At 39.9% G+C, this 18,790-nt stretch overlaps 2 protein-coding genes across 2 annotated transcripts in view; both read right to left on the bottom strand.

Annotated features, from left to right (window-relative positions):
* LOC133518484 (uncharacterized) overlaps nucleotides 1–18,790 on the bottom strand; it is a 237,308-nt gene that overhangs the window by 116,236 nt on the left and 102,282 nt on the right. The gene's annotated exons all lie outside the window — the stretch shown is intronic.
* The window catches only part of LOC133518441 (uncharacterized protein DDB_G0284459), a 45,154-nt gene that overhangs the window by 6,139 nt on the left and 20,225 nt on the right, over nucleotides 1–18,790 (bottom strand). Inside the window, exon 2 of the mRNA XM_061852127.1 lies at nucleotides 123–2,441. Coding sequence (XP_061708111.1) covers nucleotides 123–2,441 — 2,319 coding nt within the window. The remainder of the gene's footprint in view (nucleotides 1–122; nucleotides 2,442–18,790) is intronic.

Raw genomic sequence — 18,790 nt, 5'->3', positions numbered from 1 at the left:
ATTATGAAGTTCAGTGAACTGTCTGTATCGAAAAGTTGGTTGTTTTTGAAATCGCGTTTAAGTATGATAAATTGTCATTCGCTGTGGCTATAAAATTAAAAAAAAAGTTTTCCTTTACTTACCCCACTTAGCAGTCTCGGGTTGTCTCGGAACTTCTCCTCGGCTCGGTCAGGGCCTCCAAGCTGCACCAGCAGCGTCCTAAAAGCCTTGTCCGTCGGCGCGAAGATCGTGTACGGCCCAGTCTCATTCAAAATCGTATCCAACCCTGATTGCTTCAAATATTTAGCAGTAGCGAACAATCCGTTTTCTTTCAGTATGTCCACTAGACCAGGGTTCGCTTGTCTGGTGAATTGAAGATGTGAACTGCCTTCATCCACGCTTGGAGGTAGTGTGCTTGATCCTATGACGACTAAGTCTTCTCCTCTGTAAGAAGGCGTGGAGGAAACGTAAGAGGGAGTTGAGCTTGGGAAACTGTTCCTCGTTGATGGACTGAAGGTGTTTCTAGACGCTGCGAATGCAGGTGAAGTGGATTTAGCGACGTATCTCTCCGTTGTCGTTACACTTCTAGTTGTAGGCGTGTAAGTTTGAGGTTGAGTATTTCTCGTTGTCTGAGTAGTGCTTCGGTATGATGGTGTGGGTGTTGTGTGTATGATTGGGTTTGTATGGCCCGATGTCCCGTAGTTCGAAGTCGTGACAAAGCTTGAGTAGCTTGAAGGGTGGTGGGACGACTCTGCTATATAATCTGTAGCATCTGTGACTGGACTAGATGTTGTGGAACTAAAGATTGCGTTGGATATTTTAGTTGGCCCTGGAAGTTGGATTTCGCCTTTCTTTATCTTGTTTAAAATATTTTCCACTTCAGGTCCTTCTTCAGTTTGTTGTCCGTTTGCCTTGACACCTTTCACTTTGTATGAGCCATCGTCCTGTTCTTCAAGGAATACGAAAGTAACTTTCTTCTTATTTTGTATAGTGTTCGGTATTTTGGAAACTTCTTCAAGTTTTCCGTTGTCGGATTGTCGTATTAGTTCGAAATCCGCACCGGGTGGCAATACACCTTTTGTAAGGTCATCGAAATTAATTCTGCTTTCTTTTTGTGGTGCAGGCGACGCCATAATGTGTAAGTTTGATCCATCAGCGGCTATTGCGCCTTTAGGAATCAAATTGGGGTTGGTTGTTCTAATCACTTCGAATTTCTGTCCGTTCAAAGATATCTCCCGCGACGTAAAGTTTTTCTCACTGAAGTCTTCCGGATTCTCAGCTAAAGCAACTTTTAGTTGCTTGAGGATGTCAGGTTTTTGAAGCAGCGCTACGCTTTTAGCTCTCAAGCTGTCGTCAAAGCCTTTAGTTTCGCTTTCTTCCAAAAGATTTTTGATTTCGTTGTAAAGTTTTTGCTTTTCCCGGTCTTGGGGTGGAGCTCTTGTTTTGGTTTGAGTTTTGGCTCTGGTCCTGTACCTAGTGGGGGCTGGGGTGGTGGTAGTGGTAGTCGTTGTTGTGGTGGTGGTGGTAGTGGGGTGCTGTTTCTCATACATTTCGACAGCTTTCCTAAATAAATCCGTCTCATGCGCGAGAATCGGTCTGCGCTTTTCCTGATTTCTGTTGTAGAAATCTTCGTAGCGTTCCGTGGTCGAAAAAGTGGGCAACGTCTTCGTTGCCTGTTTGCTAACGAATTCCTCGTGAAGTTTTTCTACTTTCTCCTGTTGTTTTTGCTGTTGTTTTTGTACAAATTCTTGGTGTTTCTGGATGATCCGCTGTCGCTCTTGGAGTTCCTTAAGTTTTTCCAGATTCTCTTGCGATTGTTGTTCGAAAAAGTTTTGAATTTGAGATGTTTGTCCGTTTGAGAAGACTGGGGCCTGGCCAAGAGATGATTGGAAGGGAATCTGGGCATTGTTAAGGTTTATATTCTGTGGAGCCAGATTAGGAGCTTGTTGGATGGTAATAGGGCTTTGTTGGAATGGCTGACTCTGTGTGGGAGGCAAAGTTGGCAGAAAAGCCGCTTGAGTCGGCCTCTGCTGTCCGATGTTCACAGTGTTACCTTGTAGGGGGTTGTTGAAACCGGTGTTCTGGAGGGGTAAGTTATTCTGGAAGGTGGACAGAGTCGGTTGTTGTTGTTGCAAGAGGTTATTTTGAGGGAGCTGTGCCAAGTTTTGTTGTTGAAAGGTATTTTGGATCGGAAGGGTGGGTGCTTGGTTGAAGAATCCGTTGTTGTTCAGAGGGAGGTTTTGATTGTTAGGGATATTGGTGGGTATGATATTGTTGAATTGTGGGACATATGGCTGCTGGAACAGGGGTTGTTGGAACTGGAGGGCCGGGGCCGGGCTGCTGACCAGGCCTCCTTGCTGGAAGTTCTGGAGCGGCGAATTGAGGCCGAATCTAGTCTGGTGCTCGTTGAAGCCGGGGTGCCCGAGATTCGTTTGTCTTCTTCTGTCGAAGTCATTTTCTATCTGTAAAACACAGAAAGACGACATAAATATTTCTGAAATATATATTTAAATTTTATTGCATACAATGGGCTATTTTATTCGGTTTCTAGAACAATCATGTTCTAAAAAAAGTAATAATTCCTTGCTAATGCTTCCGAAAATCCACACTATAAATTATTTTACGTAGGTACAAGTATAGCACAGAACGGAAAACATAATGCTCCTTTCCATATCTACATGCTCCAGTCGTTATATGGATTTTATCAGTTAAATATAGTTGTATAAGGTTTAAAATTGTATAATACATTTATGTGCCGGCCTTTTTTTTCGGCGGACGCTATTAATGATCCGGTGTGAGACATATAAAAATGATACGTTGGTTATTAGAGTGATTTATAAGCGGACGACACGATACAATTTCTATTTCACATTATTGAGATTTGTGCGAAGCGAAATACTTATCAAAATGGCGCACAGCATAATATGCATATGCAATGACTGCCCTAACAACCTCGCGGGCTACAATAGAGGTTTTCATTGTAAACACAAGTTATGAAATTGTGATTCGAATTTGTTATGAATATTATCTGTGAGTGACATTTCTTCATTCGTCTAACGTCACTTTTGACACTGACAGATTATATCTATAACAATGCAGGTCAAATTTATAACCGGTTATTACAATCAGAATCATGAGATGTTATGTTACGGGCGACTAGTGATGATGGGCTCTTGGAGGGCTGGTTCCTCAGTGTTCCCAGGTGTGCGGAAGAAAATTATCGTATTTGAGTGTCCAAATTATCGTACTACTTATTGAAAAAAATATCGTACGTCTATGAAAAAGAGAGTTCCCCAAAAATTGCTTGCAAAATAAGCTTCTTCTTCTTCTGGTGCCATGCCCAGTCTAATGGGCGTCGGCGGTCAGCATGGCATTCAGCTCTCTGGTCTTTGCCAATCTCTTGAGGGTGGCTGCGTCTTTTGTATGCGTCCAGTCTTTAATGTTATTTATCCATTAATTTCTAGGTCTACCTCTCCCTCTTTTTCCCTCATACTTTCCCTCGATGATTGTCTGTAATAAGTCGTATTTATTATTTCTATAGATGTGACCCAGATAGGCTGTTTTTCTTTTCTTAATGATGTTTAGTATTTCTGGTTTCTTCCTCATTCTACGTAGTACTTCTTCATTCGTAATGTGACTGGTCCATGAGATTTTTAACATTCTGCGGTAGAGCCACATCTCGAAGGCAGCAAGTCTGTCTGTTGTGTATTTATTCAATTCAATTCAATTCAATTCAATTCAATTCAATTCAAATATACTTTATTCATGTAGGCCTAGCAACAAGCACTTATGAATAGTAAGACAGTATTACATATAATTATCTTAATCTAATTATCAGAGCAATTTATTGATGTTGTAAATATTGTTCCATATATAATACTAATGAATATAATCCATAGATCAAATTTAATACTAAAACTTTCACAAAATACAGTCATACAAAAAAAAATGTATAAAAAATACTTGTCTAGATTGTTTCTAGAATAAATTCTAAATGTCAAACAAATATAATAAAAACAACAAAGGAAATACATGCATTGGAATATCCATTTCATCATCATTATTCAAATATAATAAATAATTAATCATTTCGAATCACAATTAATCCCACGTTGTTTTATCATTCATGTAGTCTTGTGTGGTATAATAAGCTTTAGAAATAAGTTTACGCTTTACATGATTCTTAAATTTATTAATTGGTAACTCAGTAATATGGTTTGGAAGTTTATTATAAAATCTCACACAATTACCCATGAATGATTTTTTAATTTTATGGAGCCGAGTGAAGGGCACGGCGAGCTTATGTTTATTTCTAGTATTAATATTATGAATGTCACAATTTTTCTTAAAATCGGCAATATTTTTATGCACATACAGAATATTCTCATAAATGTATTGACAGTGCACTGTCATGATGTCAATTTCCTTAAATTTATCTCTCAGTGAGTCTCTATGGTTCATTTTATATATTGCTCGAATAGCCCTCTTCTGCAGAACAAAAATGGTATTTATCTCTGAAGCACCACCCCACAGTAAAATACCATATGACATAATGCTATGGAAGTAACTAAAATATACTAATCGAGCTGTTTTGACATCAGTTAACTGACGGATTTTGCTTACTGCAAAAGCTGCAGAACTCAGTCTATTCGAAAGAGTAGCAATATGGGGACCCCACTGGAGTTTAGAATCTAAAGTTATACCAAGAAAAACTGTACTATTAACTAGTTCCAATTCCTCATCCTTCACAATGACACTTGTTTGTACATGCCTTACATTACTAGTGACAAACTTAATACATTTAGTCTTATTCTCATTTAACAATAAATTATTAACATTGAACCAATTTACTACTTTAGAAATAGCATCGTTTACATCATTGTAAGCTTGTTGCTGTCGTTTGACTTTGAAAATAAGTGAAGTGTCGTCTGCAAACCATACTATATCATGGTGGGTCTTTACAAGGAATGGCAAGTCATTTATGTAGATAAGGAACAGGAAAGGTCCCAATATTGACCCCTGTGGTACACCCATAGAGACCAATGACCCCGGTGATCGCTGTCCATTCACATCGACCCTTTGTATTCTACCATTTAAGTAGGACTTAAGTAAATCCAGTGCCGCTCCTCTAACTCCATAATAGTGTAGTTTCCTGATTAATGTTTCATGACAAACGCAGTCGAAGGCCTTAGACAAATCACAGAAGATACCTATAGCATCTCGTGACTCCTCCCAGGCATCGAAGATATGCTTAATTAGCTCAACACCAGCATCGGTTGTCGAGCGACCCCGTGTAAAACCAAACTGCTTATTATGCATTAAATTATTGACGTTAAAATGTCGTACTAATTGAGAAAGAATTAATTTTTCAAAAATCTTACTGAACGTTGGTAGCACAGATATCGGTCTAAAGTTAGTGGGGTCAGAGTTGCTACCCGATTTAAATAAAGGAGTTATTTTACTATGTTTCATTAAATCAGGAAACTCGCCGCAATCAACACTGTTGTTAAATATAATTACTAAGTCAGGCGCTATAATTTCTACTAAGGATTTGACAGCATGGACAGAGACTCCCCAGAGGTCATTCGTTTTTTTGACATTAACCGAATTAAACGCCTTTACTACATCGGAGGTACAAACACGTTCAAAATGAAAATCTCCACAACACTCTGGAGCGTTATCTTTTAATAGAGTAACAGCAGATGAGGGTGATGAATTTAAATCCTTAGTTGTGAAAACTGGTACGTCAGTGAAAAAAATTTCAAATTCTGTAGCTACTTCTAAATTGGAATCTATAATTTTGTTATCAATATTTAGTTTAAAATCATTCACTCTGTGTTTCGAGCGACCAGTCTCCACATTGATTACTTTCCAGGTTGCTTTAATAATGTTGGTACTATTTTTTATTCATAGTCCATGCCTCCATGCCATATAGTAGGATGGATATTATGTAGCATTTGACGAGTCTCCACCTCAGTTTGATATTTATGCTTCTATTGGTAAACAGTGATTTCATTGATATAAATGTGTTCCTTGCAATTTCTATTCTTATTTTAATCTCCTGGTCTGGGTCCCAACTTTCATTGAACCACGCTCCTAAATATCTATACTGTTTAACTTTATCTATTGCTTGATTATCAATTATTAGGTGTGTTGTGTCTACTCTACCGGGAAATTTGGAAACTACCATGTATTTTGTCTTCTTTACATTCATTTTCAGTCCTAGATTCTTTAGTGAGGTATTTAACTTGTTGATTAGTATTTGTAGATCTTCTATGTTATTTGCTAAAATGGCGGTGTCATCAGCAAATCTTAGATTGTTAATGTTTCTTCCATTGATCTTTATACCTTCCTCTGCTTCATCGAATGCTTCTTTGAATGCGTGTTCTGAGTACAAGTTGAAAAGCGATGGGGATAAGGCACAGCCTTGGCGCACTCCTTTAAGTATATGGATGTTGTTTGTGCTACTATAATCTAGTTTTACGTTTGCTGTTTGATTCCAATAAAGATGTTTTATAATTCTCTTATCCTTACTATCTATTTCAGTTTTATCTATTATGTGCATTAGTTTGTCGTGTTTTACATTATCGAACGCTTTTTCGAAGTCGATGAAGCAGATGTAGACGTTTTGATCCATTTCTAAACATTTCTGAGTTAAAATCTGAATTGAAGTTAGTGCTTCTCTGGTACCAAGACCATTCCTGAAACCAAATTGTGTGTCACTAATTTCTCTGTCTATTTTGTAGTGTATCCTGGATAATATTACTTTTAAAAATATTTTTAGAGCGTGGCTCATTAGACTTATCAATCTGTATTCGTTACACGTTTTTGCATTGGCTTTCTTCGGAAGTGTTATGAAGGTAGAGTGTAGCCAGTCGGCTGGCATCCTGCCAGACTCGTATATTAAATTAAATAGTTTTGTCAATACTTTAATGTTCTCTTCTGAAAGTAATTTAATAATTTCGATGTATATACCGTCAGGACCCGGCGCTTTGCCTGATTTCATATTACTGATAGCTCTTTCTATTTCATGGCTAAGTATTAATGGACCGTCGTAAGTATTTTCTTCTTCTGGAATTGATTCTGACCTGTTGTCTTGAAAGAGTTTCTCTACATATGTTTCCCAAGTCTTGTTTATTTTTTCTATATCCGTTACAAGTTGGTTCTGATCGTTAAATAATTTGGCTACTGTTTTCTTCCTATTTGTTTTCGTAAATTCTTTTACTTTTTTGTGTAAATTGAAGCTATCATGTTTCTTTTCATTCAATTTCGCTGCATTTCCTTTCTAACCATGATGATTTCAGGTGATGTATTTTGGATTTGATATGGTTGTCCATTTCTTTATATTTCCCAGTATCTGTATGTTTATAGAGTCTTCGTTCATCCATAAAATCAAGGACTTCTTTTGTTATCCATGGTGTCTTTTGGATCCTTTTCTTGTGTCCTAAGGTTTCTACGCCTGTCTTAATTATGGTTACTTTTATTTCGTTCCAAAGTGATTCGATGTTGTTTTCGTTGTCGTTAAGTGAGCTGATTTTATGGATTTCGTTGTTTAGGAGGTGTTTTGTAGTCAGCAGTGTGTCCTTATCTTTGAGTTTTTCTATATCTACCCGTGGTTCATGTCTGGTTTTCTTGATTGATTTAAGTTTTAGTTTGTATTTTGCTACTAGTAGGGTATGGTCTGACATGATATCTGCTCCTGGGTATGTTTTAACATTTACTATTGAATTCTTGAAACGGTTTTGTATTAATATGTAGTCAATTTGATTTCTAACTATGTTTTCCGGAGTATGCTGGGGTGACGTCCAAGTATACAATCGTCTAGGTGGGTGTTCAAACCATGTGTTTGATATTACAAAATCGTTTTCTGAACAGAATTGAACTAGTCTCTCGCCTCTCTTGTTCCGTTCCCCCAGCCCATATTTAAGCAAAATAAGCTTAAATTTCCAATATCAAAGAAAACAATTTTCGTCTAAATTGCGCAAAAATAAATAAATAATAAATATATAAATAAATATTATATGACATTATTACGTAAATTGACTAAGTCCCACAGTAAGCTCAACGTCCACGTGTGAGCACGTTTACCTGCTCTAGCATTTATATCGGATCGGAATTGGAATGTTTTGTTTAATATTCTTATCACGAATTAGAGTTCGATTCACATTTTACAATTAATTACGGTTTTAGTTTGGTTTTGATATGACCGTGACGATCGTCCTGATTAGAGATGCAACGAATCTAATAACGGATATATGGCCGTTGGGTCCGCCAAATATTAAGTATCCGGCCGTCGAATATCCGAAAAGTTAAGTCGAAAATTAATTACGTTAGATCGCGCCATTGCTCAAAGTTCAATGCAGGTTGCAACTTTTTTCTAGTTAAAGGCAGTCGTTTATAGATAGGTGAACTAAATTTACTTACAGTGAGTATTGAATAACGATACGTTACAATTTTCTTCGTATTTTATTATTTTCGTTGCGAGTGCTTATTATCTAACTTTATTTTGTTATTTATAAGATGTTTTCGTGTTTAGGGCATATTGTATTCATAATTCATAACTCCATACTGTCGAATTAGGATAGCCTGTAACGATGGTTGTGTGTATGTAATAAAAAAAAAACCAAAATAACAATATATATGTTACTGTAAAAGCCCGAAGTACGGTAAAACCTAGGATATACCGGTAAGACCTAGGTTTTACCGATGCCGATCGGTAAAACCCCGAAATGTGAAATAATTATTGTTCACTTCGGGCTTTTACCGACATGGATTTGGTAAATCCTAGGTCTTACCACGGCGACCGGTAAAGGTTGAATCATGCACTGGTTTTTGACAGTATTAGATGAAAATCTTGTATCAGTGTAAGGGGCGTTACATGTAGCGCCATTTAGAGTGATGTTTCGTATTGTTTCGGCTATTTTACTAGTCATATAGATCTAGGTCTTTCGGTTTTGCTGAAGGTGAGAGTGAACTCTACTCACTGCAAATTCGAACGCCATGAGCAGGTATGTAGAAGTCCTGAGAGCAGAGCAATGTACATTGTGTCGTGTGTCACATACCCTCTGTAAGCAATATGCCCAGTTGGTGGGAATTTTCGGACTGTAGCTAGCCGCTGTAATGGGTAACAGAAACGCGTTCCGTATGTGCTTCGCTTTCCAGATGACTAGGGTGCACTGCAGAATGCAGATTATCGTATTGCGAACGATTGCCATCTTAACTAGGTACCAAGGTTTAGGTATAGTTTACAGTAAAAATAAATTAGGTATCTATTAATAGTTCTCGCTAGTTGAAGCGATCAAATGACACCCAGACGCTTTCAATTAAATCAATCAATCTTGAGGATGCTGTTGCGGCTGCCGAAGCACTGCAGCGCGTCCGGCATGTTCGCTGAGGCGCGAGTTTGTTTTTTTGACGCAGGAGTAAATGCATTTACACATCTCACCCCGGGCTGGGGAAGCCCATTTGGGGGTGGTATGTGGGACTCGCTCCCCCCGTTACTCCCTCTGTTAGCCAGAGGAAGGGGAGGAGAATACCCACTAACATCCCCTGCGGTGTCATCCTCTTTGCCTATAGGGAGCGTCATGGGATCGCTTGCGGCATTCTATCCGCGACGCCCCTCGGCAGCCCGACCAACCTGTGTTGGACACCCGTGCCACTGAGGAAGAGCACCAGGACGCTTGGCTCTCCTCCCACACGTGCAGAGCCGTTCCTTGTGGGCCCCCCAATCCACTGGCTCTACGAAGGGGAGGAACTAGCTGTTGGCTAGGGCACATTGCCTACTTAGGGATGAGACCCTCCCTCTCCGCCTATGCCGGAGCGGTAGCGCATCTGCACTATCTTCGCGCAACCGCTCCGCTGCTTCCTTTAGGGAAATCACGGTTTCGCAAAAGACCTCAACTTCCTTCCATGCCCTCTTGCTGCGCAACATGGGCGACACGACGTCGTGCAGCGAGAGGTCCCCACTCGTGATTTCCGCTGCCACCACCATGTTTTGGCGTACCACAGCCCATCGCCTGCACGATTCAAGTGTGTGCTGGGCCGTGTCATTGTTACCTGCGTCAATCTGTAGCTGGGCGCCCCGTGTTCTCTATGGAGCCACTGGTTGAATGACTGGAGGAGAGCCTCTATACTGCGGACTCTATAGGAGGAATCCTCCTGGTCGCTCTTCCAGCGGTCCCAGTCTCTTGACAGCCTGTCGTTGCTCTCTCTTCGCCTCCTCTGGGTCGAGGCGTTCTCCACGCGCTCTGGCCTCTGCTCTCATACGGTAATTTCCAGCTATCATTTTAGCTTCCAGCTACCAGGGTGGAGTGCCTGCCAGGGCTCATGCCACCGCGAAATACACCGTATGGTATGCCTTTATTATGCGCAAGGCCACCACCCTCAGCAGACGCCTTAGGAGAGGCTTGGCTTTAGCCAAGAGCCTGTCTGCCGAAATTCGTGCCCCGTATAAGGCCATGCTCCGAACAACGCCCACGTACAGGCACCGACAAGGGGCTATCGGCCCGCCCACGTTTGGTAATAGCCGGCTAAGGGCTGAGGTAGCACTCATGATTCGGGGCGCTAACCTGAGGAAATACTGTTCAAAATTCCACCTCCGGTCAAGAACAAGACCCAGGTACTTCATGTGTGAATTGACCGGAACCCTCTCACCTGCAACAGCTATAGTTAATTCCTCAGGTAGCGCCCTTCCAGGTCCCCCGAAGACAATTGCTTCAGTCTTCGAGAGGGACACATTCAATCCTAGGCGTTCGATGCGACCCACTGACATCTCTGTCGCTACCGCCGCTCTGAAAAAGTTATCGTCCATGTACCTTCCCCGCACAGCCACCATGGTGTCGTCAGCATAGCAGATGGTGATCATGCAGGGAAGCTGGGCCTCCCCTTATGGCCCAGTCATACCATATATTCCACATCAGGAGGGTGTTCTCCCTGTCCCACCTTCCGTACTCCAGAGAGAGCCGCCACGGCTTGTTGTTGAAAAATTGTAACTAAACCTACAGCAAAACCAGAATATTAACGGTCAGCACTATGACTATTTTTATGAAATACGAGTGTTAAATATATTATCAGTGGGAGCAGGACAGCAATAAACAGTGTAACGATGCACGTTATTCTAATCAAAGTAAGATTAGGTTATACTGTGCGCGACTGTACAATCGCGAGAGTAGTTACAGCGTAGCAACAACGTTAGCAGTTTTGATCGCGCGGTACGTTCAAAGTACTCTGGCGCTGATGCCTTTAGGGTCCGGTCCTGTGCGGTCGCGTTCATGAGATTCGCGCCGTGACATCACACGCGACGCGTCGGATAGGTCAAGTGTCTCCTTTTCTTACAGAATAAACTGAATAAAATGTTAGGTATAAAAGTAAATAGTTTAGCACAACCTTTAATATGTAGAAAAGGACGTATTTAAGTTTTGTCTCGTACCCTAAGTATAAATTAAAAAAAAAACCGTTTATTTCAGATCACTGATCCATAACGACTATTAGTATAAACTTAAAACTATGCTAATTAGGTACTAAGAGAAAAACAAAAATAAGAACTTATAACTAAACACTAAGATGTGTGGAGAGTAGGGGCGCAGGTTGCCATACTCTATTTCGCTCTCCCAATTGCCACCTCCACCCAAAACTTTATAACAGGGCACTCGAGGCGCTCGGCCAACACCTTGAGTAGACTGTTGCTGCTGCCGCGCACCCGTCGCAGCATGGAGGCGATTCTTTTCCACCTAATGGCAAAAAAGTCATCTACTCGCTCCTCAGCGAACATGACGGACGCACTGCAGTGCTTCGGCAGCCGCAACAGCATCCTCAATATGTTATTATATTGAACGCGCAATGCGTTATAGGCTCGTTGTGTAAACTTCACCCACAGGCTGCATGTGTAGAAAGTCTGACAGTAAGCTCTAAAGAGCGTCAATTTAACTGATGTATTACACCGTGGGAACCTGCCGGCAAGCATATTGCCTCTCACTGCTGTCGCTCTTTTTTCCCCAGGTCGTCATTCAATTCAGTTGTAAGCTATGCCCCAGATACTTAAAGCGATCTACAACTTTGAGGGGTACGCCACACAACATGATCCTCGGCTCCGTAGACAGGTTATACTTACGAGCTTTGAATATAACAAACTGACTTTGGGCCGTGTTGTATTTTAGACCATGTTGCCCGGCGCATTCCTCACAAATATTGATGAGCTGTCGTACCGCGTCAGCCCAAGGCTTCAGCAACGCCATGTCGTCAGCGTAACTTATATTGTTAAAACACACATCACCTGTATGGCAACCGACATGTGCCCTGCTGAGTGCCTCGATCAACTCGTTTACGTAGACGTTGAAAAGGAGAAGGGATGTTAGCCCTCCCTGTCTCGCTCCACTTTGTAGTTTGTATTCGTCAGACTCCTCTCCCGCCCATCTCACTCGGTTGACCTGGCTGTTGTACCAATGTTTAAGCAACGCGACATATTCAATGGAATCTCCCGTTTTTGTAAGCTTGTACTATAGCTTGTCTTACACAACCAGGTCAAACGCCTTTGACAAGTCCAGAAAGCACGCATAGATCGGCGTGTTCCTGTCCTTGTAGTACCTGACAGCTTGCTTAAGACACAAAATCGCATTTTCGGTCGACAGCAGTCTTAAAGAATAGAGCTGTAAGATTCCGGTTCATTTAACCCTTTAGCGGCGCGGTTCCTTTGTTCCGATCGGCCGTACTAATAGTTCCTAGGGACGCGGAGGCCTCCTTTCGCATCCACATCAGCTGTCCACGGCGCTTAAAGACGTTCCTGGCTAACCAGGAGCGGCCCTCGGTACGACCAACTAGCATGACAGGGGAGTACCAACATACCACGGAACCAGACAGGCTTATTTCTCTCCCTTACGAACCACTACCATAACCCACGTTTGGCAAAAGGTTTTTTACTTATAACAAAATTATTTAATTGAAAGCATCTGGGTGTCATTTGATCACCCATCCATAGTCGCTTCAACAGGCGGGAACTATTAATAGATACCTAATTTGTTTTTACTGTAAACTATACCTAAACCTTGGTACCTAGTCAAGATGCCAATCGTTCGCGATATGCACCCTAGTCATCTGGAAAACGAACCACATACGGAACGCGTTTCTGTTACCCATTACAGCGGCTAGCTACAGCCCGAAAATTCCCGCCAACTGGGCATATTGCTTACAAAGGATATGTGACATACATTACTCTACTCTCAGGACTTCTACATCCCTACTCACCGCGTTAGCATTTGCAGTGAGTAGAGTTCACTCTCATCTTCAGCAAAACCGAAAGACCTAGATCTATATGACTAGTAAAATAGCCGAAACAATACGAAGCATCACTCCAACTGGCGCTACATGTAACGCGCCTTACACTGATACAAGATTTTCATCTAATAATGTCAAGAACCAGTGGATGATTCAACCTTTACCGGTCGACGTGGTAAGACCTAGGATTTACCAAATCCATGTCGGTAAAAGCCCGAAGTGAACAATAATTATTTCACATTTCGGGCTTTTACCGATCGGCATCGGTAAAACCTAGGTCTTACCGGTATATCCTAGGTTTTACCGTACTTCGGGCTTTTACAGTAACATATATATCGTGCTAAATGACTATCCAGTATCCTTAGCAGCTTGGCAGCAGGATAGGCCGGATACCGGATAGTAGCCGGATATCCGTTCCATTTCTAGTCTTGATGATTGGCGTGCATCTCACACGACTATCACTTTATTTCGCATGCACCAATCAGCGTGAGTGATCTTCAAGGTCGTATCAAAACCGCAACAGGTTGTTAAATAGGAATTGGGCTCTCAGAATCGGATTTGTTTTGTTTAGCATTCTTATCATGATTTGGTCTGGGAACTATGCTCCTTAGTCGTTTGTGTAGTAAATTATAAATGCTACTACTCGAAACATATCTTTAGATTTTGAAAGTAAAACTCATTTTATACCCTTGACTTGGTTCGTATGAGTTTGTGGCAAAATTAAATAAAAGCTATAACTCCCGTGGGAGTATAATCGACTTTAGCTCCCGCAGCACTTGCATGAAATAGCACGCTTACTGCACAAGTGTGATAAAAAGTATTTTCCATTAAAATAAATTTTCCCTTTCATCCCCTAATACATAATTAACATGTATTAACAAACGCACGTGCACACTAGATATGGCGACCTAAATACTGCAACGCGTGCCGCTCGAGTGAGATGAAAGTGCATTCCGTGCGCGGAGAGATGCACACTTGCTCAGCTAAACGACCTTAGCGGCACCATACCGTTTTATCAGTGTATACGTGTATACCGATTTATAACGTGTAGTCCAACTGTGAATAAAAAAAATAGCGGATCTCGGGAGAAAACAATTGACGACGCGACAGATTAAAGCAGGTTTAAGCAGGCTTGCTAAGAGGCGGCCTCTCGACCAAATATTAGTTCCTGATTTTTTTTTCCTTGCTGGAATATAATACTAATTATGCTCTCTCAAATATATCGTCAGCATTTTTGTAATGAGTACAATTACATACATGTACGAGTATAATACCATATTATGTTTGTACCGGAATTAAAATAATCAGGGAATTGAAAAACAAATAAAAGCCTTGAATTTCGTTGGAAGTTGAACTACTGAACTATGTCCTTCCTTATATCTATATATTCTGTGGTTTTATATGGTACATAGATAGTTACCACTAGGGTAAAATATTTTTTTAAGTCACACTAGGTATTAAAAAAAACTACTTACTAGTTCTCGTGCAAACCAATTTTTGCTGGAAGTTTGCATGGTAATGTATATCATATATTTTTTTTAGTTTTATCATTCTGTTATTTTAGAAGTTACACGGGGGGGGGGGGGGGGGGACACATTTTACCACTTTGGAAGTGTCTCTCGCGCAAACTATTCAGTTTAGGAAAAAAATGATATTAGAAACCTAAATATCATTTTTGAAGACCTATCCAAAGATAGGTACCCCACACGTATGGGTTTGATGAAAAAAAAATTTTGAGTTTCAGTTCTAAGTATTCCACCATCAAAATTTATTGTTTTTTTTTTTCTATTTTTGTGTTTAAATCTTAATGCGGTTCATAGAATACATCTACTTACCAAGTTTGAACAGTATAGTTCTTATAGTTTCGGAAAAAAGTGGCTGTGACATAAACGGACAGACAGACGGACATGACGAATCCATAAGGGTTCCATTTTTTGCCATTTGGCTACGGAACCCTAAAAACTAGTTTGATGTATTCAAAGCTACATAAATACAAAATACAGTACGTAGCGGCATCCTTTTTAGTCACCTGCAATAATTTACGGAGTGAATATATAGGTCATGAGTAACTTTTATAATATATCCACTTACTTGTAAAGCATTTTGTGTACTAGTTCAGTCGTGCTAGTTTTTAAGCCATAATTGTATGTTTCTCACAATATTGTGCGATATCTGTTTAGTGTACCTGATAAAGTAAAATAAACGTAAAATTAGTACGAGGAGGTAAACAACAACTTTATTCCCTTGAGGAAAGGAAACCCATCTATTCTCTTTCTGTTAAATAGAAAGTTATTAATAGAGTGGTAGTGCGTAAAAAAAGTGCATGACTTGCTTACGTGTGCTATACCTAAGTGTGTTTCTCCGGTTTGAATTCAAATTCACGCAAAGAACATAAAATAATAAAAACTGTAAGTACTTGATTAGGAACACATACTAAATGCGTGACTAACACTTTCTATGATGCCAAGTGACAAGAAGCTTAGAGAAATTATTACTGATACAATACAAAGATATTGTTAAGAATAGGCATAAAGTCAGTAAATTAGAAGGAAATAAAAGATACGGCGTGCCGCGTGATACTAGCGACGCATGATATGGCCGTCACACGGGTTTTTTACCTTTTATCTCAATTACTATATTAACAATAGCAAAATTTTTAAATGCTCCTAACTTATAATAATTCAAAATTCGAAATAAATCAAACGTACGGACATAGCTGTAGTCGATATACAAGAAATTGTGTCAAAATATTTTCAACAATGTCAATACGACAATAATAATTATAATAATTTTAACTTGTCATTTTTATTTATTTGTATTTGTATCCTTTTATTTTAATCGAATGTACATCAAGTAAATAATTTTTAATTTAATTTAATTTCAACTGAGTATTTTATTGCTGACATGTAAAATTGTATATTTTACCAATAAAAGAGTACGAGTATGAGTATGCAGAGAGGAAAATGAGGATACAAAATACAAAAATACAAAATTCTTTATTTCTTAATAATATACATTTTTGTGATGCAGGGGATGGAGCCGCCCGGTAAGCAAAACAATGCTTGTGTTGGGAGGCACCGCTCTTCCCTAGATTTACAACTAGTACATATATATATTATATTATAACTACATACATAGGATTACATTTGTATGAAGGCAATTTCGTGTGGGTCCCCCACTTTCGTTTTAAGTGTGTTGCTATTACAATACCATAATCATTATAGGCGAAGATAGTCATGCCAATCATTATCATATCAATCAAGACATCAAATAAATATATGAATGAGACCGCGACCTTTTAAGTTGAATAATTTTTGCATAATGGTTCCCATGAGAAGACTTCGCGTTTCGGATTTAGTAATATTATGTAACGTCTTTGTACTATTTAGTTCCGGCTAACTTGCTGTAATAAGGATGACTCATGCTGGACCGGGCCGGGGCCGGGCCGGGGCGTCCGACAATTCCTTTTCTATAGAAAACATCACGTGATCATCGATCACCTGGTATAGAAAACGAAATGTCGAATGTCCCGGTCCGGTCTCTGAGAGGTTGACCGGATGACTCACGCTAGACCGGGATGGACTGGGCCGGAGCTTCCGATGCTTCGTTTTCTATGAGAAGCACCACGTGATCACCGAACAGCCGTCATAGAAAATGATGTGTCGGACGCTCCGGTCCGGGCCCGGGCCGGTTTGTGAGAGGTTGACCGGAAGACTCACGCTAGACCGGGATGAGCCGGGCCGGAGCTTCCGGTGCTTCGTTTTTTATGAGAAGCACCACGTGATCACCGAACAGCCGTCATAGAAAATGATGTGTCGGACGCTCCAGTCCGGCCCTGGCCCGGTCTAGCGTGAGTCATCCTCATCCTTTAAACTATTTTTAAAAGTTATTAACAATCTATTCTAATAATCTTTAACTATTTTTTTTTAATTAATAAGGCTACCTTTACTTAGGCTGTTCCTTACTAATTATAGTTTTTTTTGTCAATATTAAACAATTTATACCAGTAATATGTTAACGGCACCAATCATGGGACATTTAAAAGAAATTTTGGAGTATTTTTGATAATTCACCGACACCTGTAAAATTTCTACCGCTTTAAAAGTTGAATGTCCAATTCATCCTTTATGTTTTCTATGTATTTAATGAAAGCTCCTGCAATCAGTTTTAATATTATTAACCAATTAATACTGGTTTTTTGCTCCAGTCATGGGATGTATGGCGCAATTCATTTTCAACCTAACAAATAACAATGAAAAATTAAACTTAAGCAGCTCTTTGGCTCTTGTTTATGGTAAAATGTTGCCAGCGATTAATGCTCGTTTTACAGGATTTGTCTATACCATCCCATTACTGGTGCCTGTTCCATTATAGGGGTGTTTATTATACTCAATGAAATCATCATCGCATTTCATCGTATTAATCAATGGCATGTTACACCAGTATGGTACATTGGTACATGGATGTAACTATAAATTATTATAGTGATCTTAATTCTGACAGTTCATTAATTCCAAGCTGGCTCCAGGCTTTGTGATTTAGTAGAATAACTTTCACTTGATTATGTTTCCATTTATCATTCTAGTGCAATGGTTCCATATTTGTAATAATGTGGTAATAATTATTTGTTACCTATGGCATAGATAACTAAGAAGTACATAGAGTGCTCACTCCATACATCAGTTTTGGTACCAAAATGCTTATTATTTTCGCAGTCGACATCTAGCATCGAGTAGCGGAACTCTCAGTACTGTTACTTGACAATAGATATCGCTGCAAACAAAAAGTCTCAACGATTTTCCGCTAATATTATAACCAGAGTAAGCGTAGGAGTTGAAAATAGAGTTAACTATAATGAGTATAATGACATCCTTTTTAATGATGGATAGATATTCTAAGTGAACAGAAACCATGTCATAACATGTAAACTTACTGTAGAGAACAAAAGACATCAACGAGCCTTTAACCCGAGACGAGAACTTATGAAAAGTCTTGTGAAATATTATAACACACACCGTTGCTTTAAATACTTACATATACTCGTACTTAAAACACAACCGTTTATCGGGAATCCAATGCGTCTAGCCTCTATATACGGAATCTACTTATAACAGAACCCCTAGTGTAAAGTTATTGGATAGCGTGACGTGAGGTACGCGTTTGCGTAAGACTGATTTTGTATGGGATTTAGAAACAGCGCGCCAAGCGGGACATTTTGGAAACTCAAAATCCCCTACAAAATGAGACTTTATACAAACGTCGTACGTCACGTCACGATATCGAATAAATTTACACTAGGGGTACAGATTCTTTAAATTTGTCGCGCTGCGTTTTCGCCGATGCAGCATCGCGTGGCGTTATATATGTCGAAAATTTACCGACTTATATAGCAAACTAATACATCATCTTCAAATCTACAGTTTTTGCCACAGCATTAACACAGTGAATGATCGTTGGAGAACTTAGAGAAACCGATCGCTTCTTGGAACTGAGATTAACGCGAGAAGTCGATTGAGTTGATGTGTGTTACGGATTACGGACC

This window comes from Cydia pomonella, chromosome 5 (assembly GCF_033807575.1).
Source record: "Cydia pomonella isolate Wapato2018A chromosome 5, ilCydPomo1, whole genome shotgun sequence".
NCBI lineage: Eukaryota > Metazoa > Arthropoda > Insecta > Lepidoptera > Tortricidae > Cydia > Cydia pomonella.
This window is presented reverse-complemented; position numbering and strand designations above follow the sequence as displayed.